The sequence below is a fragment of the Podarcis gaigeae genome (assembly GCF_964106915.1).
Source record: "Podarcis gaigeae genome assembly, chromosome: 6".
Classification (NCBI taxonomy): Eukaryota; Metazoa; Chordata; class Lepidosauria; order Squamata; family Lacertidae; genus Podarcis; species Podarcis gaigeae.
In genome coordinates, this window is record NC_139682.1 from 3,347,841 (window position 1) to 3,362,777 (window position 14,937).

The 14,937-nt window shown below is 48.5% G+C and overlaps 1 protein-coding gene and 1 long non-coding RNA gene across 7 annotated transcripts in view; one reads left to right on the forward strand and one right to left on the reverse strand.

The window, feature by feature from the left end:
• The first annotated feature begins 227 nt into the window (after window positions 1-227).
• Window positions 228-7,918, forward strand: LOC310847237. Its single transcript, XR_014565707.1, has 2 exons — window positions 228-4,115; window positions 4,532-7,918. It is a non-coding gene; the product is annotated as an uncharacterized lncRNA (long non-coding RNA).
• Window positions 4,636-14,937, reverse strand: part of MYLK2 (myosin light chain kinase 2) — a 50,570-nt gene continuing 40,268 nt past the window's right edge. For 3 of the 6 annotated variants that reach the window (XM_083744368.1, XM_083744369.1, XM_083744367.1), the window contains exons 10-12: window positions 14,773-14,925; window positions 11,485-11,617; window positions 4,636-9,290 (exon numbers count right to left, since the gene is read on the reverse strand). In XM_083744368.1, coding sequence (XP_083600494.1) covers window positions 9,210-9,290; window positions 11,485-11,617; window positions 14,773-14,925 — 367 coding nt within the window. In that variant the 3' untranslated portion in view covers window positions 4,636-9,209. The remainder of the gene's footprint in view (window positions 9,291-11,484; window positions 11,618-14,772; window positions 14,926-14,937) is intronic. The other 3 variants (XR_014565649.1, XR_014565650.1, XR_014565648.1) reach the window with 2 other exon arrangements.

The window sequence follows — 14,937 nt, forward strand, 5'->3', positions numbered from 1 at the left end:
CTTCTCTTATAGAATCGTAGAATGGAAGGGACACCCCAGGGTCATCTAGTCCAACCCCCTGCAATGCAGGAATCTCAGCTTTAAAGCATCCATGACAGATGCTTCTGTTTTAAAACCTCCAAGGAAGGAGAGTCCATCACTTCTCGTAGGAGTCTGTTCCACTGCCAAACGGCTCTTACTCGCAAAAAAAATTCCGAATGTTTCATCGGAATCTCCTTTCCTGCAATTTGAAGCCATGGGTTCGAGTCCTGTCCTCCAGAGCTGGAGAAAACAAGCCTGCTCCCTCTTCCACAGATATTTGATGATGGCTCTCATTTCTCTTCTCAGCCTCTTTCCTACAGGACTGCCTCTCCTGGTCTGCCCCGTGGAGGACCTTAAGGTCCACAAATAACAACATTTTGGAGGTCCCGAGCCTCAAGGAGGTTAGATTGGTCTTAACTAGGGCCAGGGCCTTTTCAGCACTGGCCCCGACTTGGTGGAACGCTCTGTCCCAAGAGACTAGGGCCCTGCGGGACTTGACATCTTTCCGCAGTGTCTGCAAGATGCAGCTGTTCCGCCTGGCCTTTGGTTTGGACTCAGTCTGACCCTTATGTTTCCCTCCCCTTATGGTTTTGATCTATGGGCTACTTTTAAAATGAGGCTGCATTTTAAATTGCATTTTAGCCTGTATTTTAAATTGGGGTTTTTTCCACCTCCCTTTTTCCCCTATTATGTTTTTACTGTGATTTTATTGGTGTTAGCCGCTCTGAGTTTCTACTGAAATGAGGCTGCATTTTAATGTATTTTAATCTTGTTTTTAAGTTGTATTTTAATCAATTGTTTTTATATCTGGTGTTAGCTGGCCTGAGCCCGGTCTTGGCTGGGGAGGGCATAAATATTGTTTTTAGAAATTATTATTATTATTATTACTACTAATAATAATAATAATAATTTATTTTCCTCCAGGCAAAACATACCCAGTTCCTTCAACTGTTCCTCATCAGGCTTGGTTCCCAGACCCTGGATTATCCTGGGCACCCTCCTCTGCACACATCCTGCCTTGCCCCCATGGGTTCCTTCAGCAGACTCGGACAGGGCCATGCTATGCAATCGCAGCCTTGTGAAACACCCTGGGCCAACTCTCCTGAATGCCATTCTGGGACGCTGCAGCCAGCTGGATGCCCTCTTGGGAAGGAGATTCTATATATAGAAGCATCTGATCCCAGGGCAGTGAGAGCTAGGCAGGGGCTGGTCTGGCAACCTGCTGACCGGCAGCTCAGCAGAGGCCTGAGTGGAGGAGCTCAGCCTGCAGGGAGCTGAGGAGCTGGGCCAGGGTCACAGAATTGCAAAGTTGGAAGGGACCCCTAGAGGCATCTAGTCCAACCCCCTTGCAATGCAGGATTCTCAAATAAATCACCCCTGAGAGATGGTGTGATAAGAATTTCAAGGTCTTAGATATATAATAAATGTACCAACCGAGCACTCACATAGATCAGCACAGGAAAACTTACCTGAAACCATTTTTGATTCCCAAACTGAGCAAATGTTTTCTCTGCAAGGTCAAAGGAAAATGGAAAAGCCTCCCCATTGTCTTTTCTTCACAAATCCTGTCTTAAGGGTATGTCTGTGTTTGAATAGGGTGAGCCTGTGACCTGGCTCAGGAACTAAGTATTTATCATTACAAAAGACTAGCCAGGCTCCCCATGGTATCCAATCAAGTGAGCATTAACAGGTAATCTCTTCCACAGATTTGCCCAATCTTTTTTTAAAGCCGCCTTTTTAAAAAGCAGGTGGCGCTGTGGTCTAAACCACAGAACCTAGGGCTTGCCAATCGGAAGGTCGGCGGTTTGAATCCCCGCAACGGGGTGAGCTCCCGTTGCTCGGTCCCTGCTCCTGCCAACCTAACAGTTCGAAAGCACATCCAAGTGCAAGTAGATAAATAGGTACCACTCCGGCGGGAAGGTAAACAGCGTTTCCGAGCTCTGTTCTGTTTCTCCAGAAGCGGCTTAGTCATGCTGGCCACATGACCTGGAAGCTGTCTGCGGACAGACGCCAGCTCCCTTGGCCAGTAAAGCGAGATGAGTGCTGCAACCCCAGAGTCGTCTGCAACTGGACTACTACTACTACTACTACTACTACTACTACTAATTTATTATTTATACCCCGCCCATATGGCTGGGCTTCCCCAGCCACTCTGGGCGGCTTCCAACAAAACACTAAAATACAATAACCTATTAAACATTAAAAGCTTCCCTAAACAGGGCTGACTTTAGATGTCGTCTAAAAGTTTGGTAGTTATTTTTCTCTTTGATATCTGGTGGGAGGGCGTTCCACAGGGAGGGTGCCACCACCGAGAAGGCCCTCTGCCTGGTTCCCAGTAACTTGGCTTCTCGCAGTGAGGGAACCGCCAGAAGGCCCTCAGCGCTGGACCTCAGTGTCCGGGCAGAATGATGGGGGTGGAGACGCTCCTTCAGGTATACTGGACCGAGGCCGTTTAGGGCTTTAAAGGTCAGCACCAACACTTTGAATTGTGCTCGGAAACGTACTGGGAGCCAATGTAGGTCTTTCAAGACCGGTGTTATGTGGTCTCGGCGGCTGCTCCCAGTCACCAGTCTAGCTGCAGTATTCTGGATTAGTTGCAGTTTCCGGGTCACTTTCAAAGGTAGCCCCACATAGAGCGCATTGCAGTAGTCCAAGCGGGAGATAACTAGAGCATGCACCACTCTGACTTAACAGTCAGGGTTCCCTTTACCTTTACCTAGTGACCAAAAGACAAGAGGTAGCATTATTATAAATTTACAACGGGGTGGGAGGTTCGCAGACTATGGAGGACTTGCTCACAAATCTATTGACAGCTGCACAAATCATGATAGCCAGGAAGTGGAAGGGGCAAGCAGAATATAAAATGGAAGAATGGTACAAGGAGGTGTGGGATATAGCTATTAACTATAAATCAGCGTGGGCCATTAAGGTAAGACGGGGAATATGCAGGAGAGATGATTTTGAGGAGATATGGAGAGTGTTTGTAGAATTTGTGCTGTTAAAACGGAAAGGGGTGAAACCATCGCAAGAGGTGTTGAAATTTTGGGAGGTTGGATAGTTACAATGGAATGGTCTCAGTGGGGAGGTCCACAACTTTATTCCTATTTAGTTATGATTATTACTTAGTAAAAAAAAAAAAATAAAAAGCAGCCACCTAGGCTGAAGGCCGCGGAGGACCTTAAGGTCCATAAACAGCAACATCCTAGAGGTCCTGGGCCCTAAGGAAGTCAGACTAGCCTCAACCAGAGGCAGGGCCTTTTCAACACTGGCCCCGGTTTGGTGGAACGCTCTGTCTCATGAGACCAGGGCCCTGTGGGATCTGATTTCTTTCCGCAGGGCCTCTAAGACAGAGTTGTTCCGCCTGGCCTTTGGCTTGGAATCAACTTGATCCCCTTCCCCCTCTTTCCTTTTTCCTTTCTCCTTCTGTGATGGAACTCCTATTTGAGGACTTCCCTGGCTTTTTTCTGACCCATGTAGGACCAGTCTGGATAGTTGGCCTTGGTGAAGACTTGACGTTTTCATCCCCAAAAAAGTTTTTGATTTGAGTTCCTACTGAAATGAGGCTGCATTTTAATGTTGTATTTTAATCTTGTTTTTAAGTTGTATTTCAATCAATTGTTTTTATACCTGGTGTTAGCCGCCCTGAGCCCGGCCTTGGCTGGGGAGGGCAGGGTATAAATAAAATTATTATATATATTATATTATATTATATTATATTATATTATATTATATTATATTATATTATATTATTGTTGTTGTTATTATTGTTATTGTTATTATTATCATCACTGCCTCCGGTGGGATAAAGTTTCATAGTTTAACTGTGTGCTGTGCAAATGAGTCGGTTCATTTCTCTGCCCCAAATCTTCTAACATTGAGCTTCATTGGAAGAGTCCAGAAGTTTTCATGTTGTGAGAGAAGGAGAAAGAATTTCTCAATGCCGTAATCTTATAAAACCCAATGCATAATTTTATAAGCTTCAATTGTGCCACTTCTTTTCAGTAATAAGAGAGTGTCCCCGGGGCCTTAAGACTGCACTGCCCCTTCCCGTTGCTAGCGCAGGACATAGCAAGCCAGAATTGAAAGGTTGGAAGGTAACCTGAGCATGGGACGCAGGTGGAGCATGGGACGCAGGTGGAGCATGGGACGCAGGTGGCGCTGTGGGTTAAAGCCTCAGCGCCTAGGACTTGCCGATCGAAAGGTCGGCGGTTCGAATCCCTGCGGCGGGGTGCGCTCCCGCTGCTCGGTCCCAGCGCCTGCCAACCTAGCAGTTCGAAAGCACCCTCGGGTGCAAGTAGATAAATAGGGACCGCTTACCAGCGGGAAGGTAAACGGCGTTTCCGTGTGCGGCTCTGGCTCGCCAGATGCAGCTTGTCACGCTGGCCACGTGACCCGGAAGTGTCTCCGGACAGCGCTGGCCCCTGGCCTCTTGAGTGAGATGGGCGCACAACCCCAGAGTCTGTCAAGACTGGCCCGTACGGGCAGGGGTACCTTTACCTTTACCTTTAAGGTAACCTGGGTGTCATCTAGTCCAAGCCTGCAGGAATCACCCTGCTGCACTCAGAAAAAATACAGCCCTCCCCACCCTCCTTTGGAGGACGCAAGACGAAGGAGTGGTACTTGAATCTGTACATTTATTTACATTCAGCCAGGAGTGGCAAGGGGTGGGGCGCTGGGGGCACATCAAGAGATAACTCAGCCAGACACAACGGGGGCGGGGGCAGAAACTGCTTTTTTTTCCCATGGGGAGGCACCGTGACAAACCCAAGTTGGAGACCTTCGTGGAACTGGGGGAAAGCTTAGTAAATCAGTAGACACAGGATCCGCCCTCCCGCAACTGTCAGAGAATACACACAATCCCAACCCAGCCTCCAGCCTCAGACCAAAGTTAAAACGGGCAGAAAAACACGCCTTTCTCTCCATTGCTTAATCAGTGGTTCCCAAAGTAGGAGGTAGTGCCCCTCTGGGAAGGACATGGGTGGCGCCGTGGTCTAAACCCCGGAGCCTCTTGGGCTTGCCGATCGAAAGGTCGGCGGTTCGAATCCCTGCGACGGGGTGAGCTCCCATTGCTCTACTCCAGCTCCAGCCAACCTAGCAGTTCAAAAGCACACCAGCGCAAGTAGGTAAATAGGTACCGCTGTGGCGGGAAGGGAAATGGCGTTTCTGTGCACTCTGGCTTCCATCACAGTCCTGTTGCACCAGAAGCAGTTTAGTCATGCTGGCCGCATGACCCGGAAAGCTGTCTGTGGACAAACGTTGGCTCCCTTGGCCTGAAAAGCGAAATGAGCGCCTCAACCTTTACCTGTTTTCGGGGGGGGGGGGTGCTAAGAAGCAAAGGCAGCAGGCTGGCACTAGAGGTGCAAAAGTCCATTGACTTTAAGAAGAGACCAAGTTCATGAATTGTGTCGAATTAATGAAACTAAATCATTTTAACTGGATTTTGAACAAATGTGCAGCTAACTGCGGCTGCTTGGAATTTTATGGTGTTCCTCTGTTCTGTTGTGGGTTTGTGCAGGCTGCTATTCTGAATGGCGCTTTTTATAGGGCAGAGGGATGAGTTTAGGGAACCAAGGGGGAAAGTGGCCTGGAAAGGTTCGGAAACAACCATCCCAAATGAGCTTGGGGCATCCTGCAGAGAAGAGAGGGTCAGGATCCTTTGTTATCTGGCAGAGGAAGTGTTGGACCTGATCCCAAGAGAGCTGCTCTTAACTCCCTGGTCAGCCAGATGCCTCTTGGGTTGCCAGCAGTGCAGAGGCAGAAATGAGGCAGGGAGAGAGATGGATGGATCCCTTGGCAATATGTGTGTGTGCGATAGGGAGTGTGTGACTGGGATTGCATCATGCTTCAAGTGTCTCCCTGCTCCGTCCTTGGTGTGATGGCCTGGGACTCAGGCTCAGAACCAGAGGAGTCTCAGTCCACACCGAATCCACTGCCTCAGGCGGCATCTGAACCAAGTCTGGGGCCTGATCCTGAAGAGCCCCAGTCTGCACAGGTTCCCCTGCAACAAGCACCCGCTGGGCCGAGTCAGGGGCCTGAGCCTGCCCTGGCTCCAGATGCAGGGGTTACCTCGTTGCCTCCAGCTGGGCCATCACTTACAGCTGCTCCACTACCGGTTGGGTCAGGGGAGGCTGAGGCGGCCCCTGGGTCTAGTCACCCACTGACGTCTCCCGAGCTGCAGAGACTAAGGTCTGAGAGGAGAGACCTGAGTACTCGCAGGAGGAGTGCTCACCTTCGGGCGAGACAGGGAGGTGAGTCACCAGGGGATCAGGACCGCCATTACCCCGACAGAGATAAAAGGCTGTCGGGCCCCACCCCAGGTTGCGGGAGCAACATTGCTGTTTGCTAGAACCTGCCTGAGACCCTGTGCCTGACCTAGGCTGGTCTCCTGCCTCGTGTCCTGCCTTGGACCTGTCGGACTGACTCCTCGTGGAATCCTTGGATTTGGGACTGGACTGGACCGCGGTTGCTCAGGTTAACCTCCAGGCCCAGCACAGTTGGGGAAACTTGTCCAATCTCAGACTTTGTCTTCTACATCAGCCTTGTCTAACCTGCTGCCCTCTAGATGTTATTGTAGAGAGAGAAAGTTTCCCTGACTGTCATTTCGCAAGGCAGGAATCTCAACTCGAGATTCCATGACTGATGGGCATCCAATCTCTGCTTAAAAACCTTCCAGGAAGCAGAGCCCACCCCCTTCCATCATATCATAAAATATGATGTCGCATGATTCCATGTCAGACTCATGGGTCCATTCAGCTGAACATTGCTTACACTGATTTGCAGCAGCCCTCCAAGGGCTTCAGGTGGGGCGTTTTCCTGGCCCTACCTGGAGATGCCAGGATTTGAACCTGGGACCGGTGTTCTGCCACTGGGCTACTGCCCTTCCAACCCCATCCCTGGCCAGCAGACATGCTGGGTGATGTTGTTGGGAGTTGTAGTCCAGAACATCTGGCAGGCGCCAGGTTGGGGCAGCCTGCACATGTTACCAGGAGATGGGAGGGACTCCAGGTTTCTCCTTTCGGTGGCAGTCCACACGTCCCCTTGTACCGGTTCCTTCTGGCCTCAGCTTGCCCATCAGGAAAATGGGCTCGTGAGTGACCTACCTGGCTCGGCTGTGGGAAAGACACATGAAGTGAGGATTCCCAAAGCACACCAAGTGCTGCAGGAACTAAAAGCCACAATCAAACTCTTGTCAACACCCCTGGCTTCCTCCACACCCTTCCATGGAACTACACCCGGGTTATTCTGGGTCATTAACCTAAGGGGGAGTTGGAGGGAAGTTTAAATAAAAGAGGTTTTGCAAAAACACGCTCGGCTTTGGCCTGCAGTTCCATTTGAGGCTGGTTTCCCGGGATCTACAGGGGGGTGACCCTGGGCTAATGGAGGAGATCTCCGATGTGCGCACAAACACTCAACAGGCACCCTTGAAGCACTCCTCTCTGTTGGTGGCCGGCTCTGAAACAGCCCTTTCAGATGGGCGAGGAGGCGGCCGTGGCCAGGCCAGCCCAGCCCAGATGGTCTTCATTAGTTCATCTCCTTCCCCTCTTCCTCGGGGGGGGGGGGGAAGGATGCAAGAGCCTTGCTCTCCCCTCTGCCTTCCACCTCTCCCATTCCCCTTCCAGACCCTTTGGCAGCGCAGGAGGGCAAAGAGGTTAGCACAAAGTGGTTTGCACAATGCTGTCTTCTTATTCTCCTCCTCCGGACCAGCTGCCCATCTGGGGATGTTCCTCCTGGAATGCCGGCAGTTTGCTTCCTGCCTGCCCAGAGCCTAGAGGATCTCTGAGTGCGCAGGCCGGAAAAGGCAGTTTCCTGTGCGCATTATCAGCTTCCCACAGCCATCCCTGGCGCAGTGGGGTTCAAGTCCTTGGAGTTGTTTTTGGTGTGTGTGTTTATTGCTGGGGGGGATCTGCAAGGCTGCCCTTGTGGGGATGAGGCATTGCTTTCGCAATGGTCTACATCACACAGCCTTTCTCAACCTGTGGGTCCCCAGATGTTGTTGGACTACAACTCCCATCATCCCTAGCTAGCAAGGCCAGAGCTCAGGGACGATGGGAGTTGTAGTCCAACAACATCTGGGGACCCGAGGTTGAGAAATGCTGCAAACCTCAGCTAACTCCAAGGCACAGCTGTCAACTTTTTCCTTTTTTTAAGGGAAAGTCCCTTATTCCAAATAGGATTCCTTGCAAGAAAAGGGAAAAGTTGACAGCTATGCTCCAAGAGCATGCAGGGGGCAAGGCCTTCCTAAGCAGGGTCGTGAGGCCCAACTTCCGTGCAAAAAGTCAGAGCAGAGACGTCTCGGGGGTGCCAAGGCAGCGAGCGGTTTGTGGGTGGCGCAAGCAGATTGGAAGCCAAGAAGCCGTTCTGCAGAAGGAGACGGGCACAGGGTTGGCAGCCTGGCAAAACCCTTATAGCAAAGGTTTGGGAGCTGTATTTCTCAGTCAGGGGTGTGGGGGCGATCCAACACACCCTGTATGCACAATCTTGGGGGCTTGGGGAGGTGCTCTCTGTAGCACTGTGGGGTCAAGATTTTGGCTCGCTGGGGAAGGTTACAGAACCAGTCCAGGCAGCTGGGGAGAGGATGGTCACAGCAGGGAGACTGCAGTTCAGGCAAGCCGCAGCCATCCCAGAAACCAGTTCCCTTTTTGCACGGTGGAATCAGAGGCAAAAAACAAGGCGTAGCAAAGGTAAGGAGATGCAGTTGGCTGCAGTGGTTTCACAAGGTCCCTTGAAAGCAGCAAACATCAGACGTATGTCGGGTGAGGTCCTTAGCAGCAGTCCAAGAGCAGCAGGGCACCCACGAAGGTGGGTTTGTGTGGAGCGCGGAGTCCAAGAGGGAGAGGCAGCAGAATATCCACTAAACAGGAGGACGGTGTTCAAGTCAGTCAATACGGAGAGGTAGGGAAGACTGGCTTAGTGGGAACTGCATGGGAATATGGGGATGCTATCGGAGAGAGCAAATATCCTACACATGGAGGGAGCTTCCCTGCTAAAAAGTTCCAGGCCGGCGTCCACCAGCTTCTCGTCCCCAGCTCTCCGGGAAGGAGCCAGCTCTGGGGCAGGCCCCGATCCTCTTGCCCAAGCAAGTCCCTGAGACGTGGGGCACAACGCAGTTCAAGCTTCCCTTCGGGAGTTCCCCCTGCCCCCTTTCCGTCCATGTGTCGCTCGATTCTGCCCGCTTCCAGCCCCGCCACTCAGACGCCCATCGCGGTCAGAGATCCCGCGCTGGTGATCTTCTTGAACCGGTTTGCAGCACAGACGCCGATGAAGTTTTTCTGCGCAGTTGGAAAAGAAAACGCACACAAGAGTGAAAAACAGGGGGGAATAGCATCGAGCTTGGAAAGCTCACACCGCAGGCTCAAATTATAATAAATTAAAAATTAAAATTAAATTAAAACAATGCAAATAAAGTATGCAAATCAAGGTTTGTGCTTCTAACTTTTGTTGCAGAATTTCTTCTGTTACCTATGAGGAAGGGGAAATGGTGTGTGGGAACCCTGGGTAAGATTCTGGGTTTACTGTGGTGGACATGTAAAATAATAATTCTGGGAAATGATATGTAATGAATTGAAAAAAATGTTCAAGTTAGCCTTTATCAAAAAACCAGAAGCTTTTCTATTGGGAACAATAGGGGATGAAATACCAAAGTACTTAAAAAAGAATGCTTTTTGCCCAGAAGTGGAAGGAAGAGAAAGTCCCAAACAAGGGTGGATAACCAAGATGATGGACTATGCTGAAATGGCGAAGTTGACTGTGGAGATCAGATGCCAAGCTGATAAATTTTTTTAGCAAAATGTGGGAGAAATTTATAGAGTACCTTAAAGAACACCATAGATAATTAAAAAGTTAACAGGATTGTTATAAGACTTCTAATGTAATGACCAAAGTTTAAAAAAGGATATAAAATGATTTTGAAAAAATGTAATTTTTGATGCAACAGATAAAAATGGGAAACCAGGGGAGGGTGGGGGGAAGTCCAGGGATTCAAGTAATCTCAGATTTGCAAAAACGGAAAATGATTTAAATGCATAAGAATATTGTTTTTAAAAAGGGGGGAATTTTTTTTTTAAAAAAATTGGGTTCACTGAGCACCGATCATGGTTTGTTTCCAGGGAGGTTAGATGATGTTCAAATATATGAACTATTTGAAGAGCAACTGTAATCCACAAATTACACTAGTAGGACTACAAGTTTTGTAAGGAGAAATGTATGAAGCATTGCAGAGAAAGAATAGAGATATTAGTTATGAATTAAATGTAATTGTGGAAGTAAGAAATGTATATTTAGTGAATAGATTGGAAAGTTTTCAGATATGATTGATGGAAGTAAAAAAAATGGTGTAAGATATGAAAGCATGTTTAATTACTGTTGAAAATGATATGTTGAAAATTATTTATATATATATATATATATGATGTTCATCAAAGCAACTGCATTTCCCTTCCTCTTTCCTGGCTGCAAAAAGTCTTATCTTTTTGGGGGGAAGCAGGTTTGTTGTGCAAGGCCTCCCACTCAACTAGACTTGTGCGACCTGAATTCCGCTGGCGTCTGATTGAACCCCAGCCCAAAGCAGTGGGTGGCCCACCAGCAGCCATTGCGCTGCCTCCCAGTCTGAGCCCAAAGCTCGTGGGATGATTCATAGGGGAGTGAGAAAATGGACCAAAACAGCCATCCCCCCCCCTTTTGGATTTGGCAAGCTCCCTCCCACGACTGGCTGCCCCTTTCCTTTGGGAGGAAGCTCAGGACAGAAATGTACTGTGTTTTTCGCTCCATAAGACACACTTTTTTCCTCCTATAAAGTAAGGGGAAATGTGAGTGCGTCTTATGGAGTGAATGGCACTGTGCAGAGAGGGAGAACTGCGCAGCACCCCTTCAGCAAGGCACCTGTCCTGCGAAGCCGGAGGAGGAACAGAAGGGTCTTCTTCTGTTCCTCCTCCCGCTTCGCTGAAGGGGCGCTGCGCAGAGAGGGAGAACAGCACAGCGCCCCATCAGCAACGTGCCTGTCCTGGCTTCTGCCTTAGTTGTGGGCAGCCTCTTCGGGCAAAGATTAGATATCCCGCTTTATCACTACCCAAAGGAGTCTCAAAGCAGCTCACAATCTCCTTTCCCTTCCTCCCCACAACAAACACTCTGTGAGGTGAGTGGGGCTGAGAGACTTCAGAGAAGTGTGACTGGCCCAAGGTCACCCAGCAGCTGCAGGTGGAGGAGCGGAGACGCGAACCCGGTTCCCCAGATTACGAGACTACTGCTCTTAACCACTGCACCACACTGGCTCTCGAAGAGGCTTGGCGCAGTCATCCCAGAAGCCGAACAGCTACCTGGTTTCCCAGAAGCCAGATCCCTCTTGCTGTTCTGGCTTCTGGGATTCAAAATATTTTTTTTCTTGTTTTCCTCTCCCCAAAACTAGGTGCGTCTTATCGTCTGGTGCGTCCTATAGAGCGAAAAATACGGTACTAAAGAAGCAAATACCTTCCATCGCCTCTTCATCACGTATTTTCGGAGCAGGACCTGGGATTTCAGCCGCCGGTTGACCCGCTTAGCTTTTTCACCCAAGTTGTTGAGCCAGGGGTGTTGCAGGCACTGTGCGGCACTCAGGCGTCCGCTGGGGAGGGGGACGAGAGGCAAAGATTATCGGGGGGTCACTACCTGCAGCTGCTGTATCCCAGAGCCCCTAGCCCCCCCATCCTGCAACGTACAAAACCCTGCAATGAATAGAAAGCGCATCAAACAGAGTCTGCGTTCCAACCTGCCCTGCAGAATTCGTACTCAGCTTCTGCTGCTGGTTGGGGAGGAAGTTGTTGACGGCACAGTCACTGGCCAATTGGTGCCACACACAGCCAGTTACTGCAGCTCCCCCCCCCCCATGGGGTGTTTTTATCCTGCTGTGTTATTAATGGTTGTTGTTTTTTTAACTTTTTAAACAAATATAAATAAATATACACAACCAAAATGACAAAAGAATAATGGAAAAGGCTAAAAAACTACAAAAAATATCAAAGTACATGGCATAGAACAAAAGAAAAAAGGGAAGGAGAAGGAAGGAAGGAAGGAAAAAGGGAAAGAAAGAGGGGGGAAAGGGGAAATGAGCCAAAACACAAGAAGGCTCATCTATTGTACCCTTCCGTCAAGGTCACAACAGATCATTATTCTTATCGATTCTCTTTATCTGTATTCCATAGAATCCTTCATCTTGGTATCAGGGAACATTTCCCTACGCAGTATCATTATAAACATAACCAGGTCTTTATTGATGAACCCTTATTCCCTAGATAATTATCTAAACATTCCCATTCTTCTTTCACCATCTTTTAAAGTTTATCTCTTATTGCATCTGTCAGCTTCGCGAGCTCCAAGTACTCACACAATTTGACTACCCATTCATCTTTAGTGGGTGTATTTTTATCTTTCCAGTGTGTTGTTATTGTTTTATGGGCATGGCCCCCTTTAAACATGCGGCTTGGATATCCCATGTATCACAACTTTCTGGAGCGTGGTGATAGCAACTAGTCTGCAGGGTTGGGGTGCGGTTCATAAAGGGCGTGAGTCGCAGCGCAGCTCCTTTAACTGGACCTCCATCCCAGAGACCCGTAAACATCTCGACTGCCACCCAAATCCAGTCTCAAGATCTCAGGAGCAGCAGGAAATGCAATATGCAGGATCTTTGAGTAAAAACTCAGATATCGTCACCCTTCACCCGCACACCAGACCTCCAATTGGGGGGGGGGGTGGTGCTTTTTAAAATATGGACTTTTGGGAAGGAGTTGAGAAAGCTACATTCTTCAAATTTATTTCCTTTTCTAATCAAGAATAGCTATCTTCACTATACTATTGTATTTTAATATTTTGTTGGAAGCCACCCAGAGTGGCTGGGGAAACTCAGCCAGATGGGCGGGGTATAAATAATAAATTATTATTATTATTATTATTATTATTATTATTATTATTACTAAGGGAGTGTTTCTTCCCCCTCTCAAAACACGAGGACTCGTGTGCATTCAAGGAAGCCGAATGTCGGGACAGATAAAAAGAAGTCCATCTTCATGCAATGGAGTGTTAAACTGTGTAACTCCCTGCAACTGGAGACAAGGATGCCTTTAAAAGAGGATAAAGCAAATTCATGGAGGGTTGCCGATGGCTATACTAGTCATTATGGCCTTTTCTTGCCTCCCCAGCTGGGGCAACAATGCTTCTGAACACCAGTTGATGGAAACCCTAGGAGGGCAGAAGGCTTGTGTTCGAATCCTGCTTTCAGATTTCCCACAGGCCTCTGGTTGGCCACTGTGAGAACAGGATGCTGGACTAGATGAGCCATTGGCCTGATCCTGGACTATGCAGAGTTAGATAAATTCACAGGAAGGATTTGAAACCTGTGACCAGAGATTCTCAGAAGACTGGAGTAAATTTACAAACTATTTGGAAAGCAATTGTGATGAACAGATCACGCTGGTAGGATTGCAAGAAGTTTTGTAAGGTGAATTATTTGAAATGTTGCAAGAAAGATAGTGAGGAGAATTATTAGTTAAGTTAAATGTAATATATTTACATGCTCTGGTTATCTCCTGCTTAGACTACTGCCATGCGCTCTACGTGGGGCTACCTTTGAAGGTGATCTGGAAACTACATGTAATCCAGAATGCGGCAGCTAGACTGGTGACTGGGAGCGGCCGCCGAGACCACATAACACCGGTCCTGAAATACCTCCATTGGCTCCCAGGACATTTCCAAGCACAATTCAAAGTGTTGGTGCTGACCTTGAAAGCCCTAAATGGCCTCAGTCCAGTATATCTGAAGGAGTGTCTCCACCCCCATCGTTCTGCCTGGACACTGAGATCCAGTGCTGAGGGCCTTCTGGCGGTTCCCTCACTGCAAGAAGCAAAGCTACAGGGAACCAGGCAGAGGGCCTTCTCGGTAGTGGCACCCGCCCTGTGGAACTCCCTCCCACCAGATGTCAAAGAGAAGAACAACTACCAAACTTTTAGAAGACATCTGAAGGCAGCCCTGTTTAGGGAAGCTTTTAATGTTTGATGTATTACTGTATTTTAATATTTGGTTGGAAGCCGCCCAGAGTGGCTGGGGAAGCCCAGCCAGATGGGCAGGGTATAAATAATAAATGAAATGAAATTTTAAAAATACAGAAATTAAGAAATGCATAATAAGCGATAGAGAATGGGAAAATCATCAGCGGTGTTGATGGAAGTCTAAAAATATTGTATAAGATGAGAAGTTATGTTGTATGACTGTTGGAACTGATATATTAAAAAATCAATTAATATGTAATTTTTTAAAAAAAAAAGCCATTGGCCTGATCCAGCAGCTCTTTTTAGGTCCTTATGGATGTCCACAACTTCTAGTGTCATGTGAGTAAGGAGAAAAAGTCTCTCTACCCCCTTTCTCAGCGCCCTGTTTCCTTTAAGAAACCTCTATCGCCTCCCCTCTTTTCCAGAAACTTCCTCTGTCATCACAGCAGAAGCCGGGATAGCTTGGTTGGTGGAGCATGAAACTCTCAGGGTTGTGGTTCAAGTCTCACACTGGGCAAAAAGGGGGTTGGACTAGATGACCCCTGTGGTCCCTTCCAGCTCTCTGGTTCCATGATTCTAAAGAGCCTGTGCAGTTTTCTACTGGTCTCCCTCCAGCTAGAAAATGTTAAAGGGTGCGGTGCCTCTCCATTTGCTCTCTGGCTGACCTGGAGGTTAATCAGTTCCCACACAGAAAAGAGCAAAGCTCCCCCCCCCCCTTTTGCCCCAAATGGTCCCAGACCTTTTGTTCTTGATAATCAAGTTGGAGACAAAGTCCTTGGCTTCTTCAGAGATGCCCTCAAAAGCTTCCTCATCAAAATACCAGTTGGCTGCCAGGACGTTGTTGAGGGTTTCTGTGTCGTTGTCGCCCAGGAAAGGGGAGAGTCCGCTCAGCCTGAGAACAGGG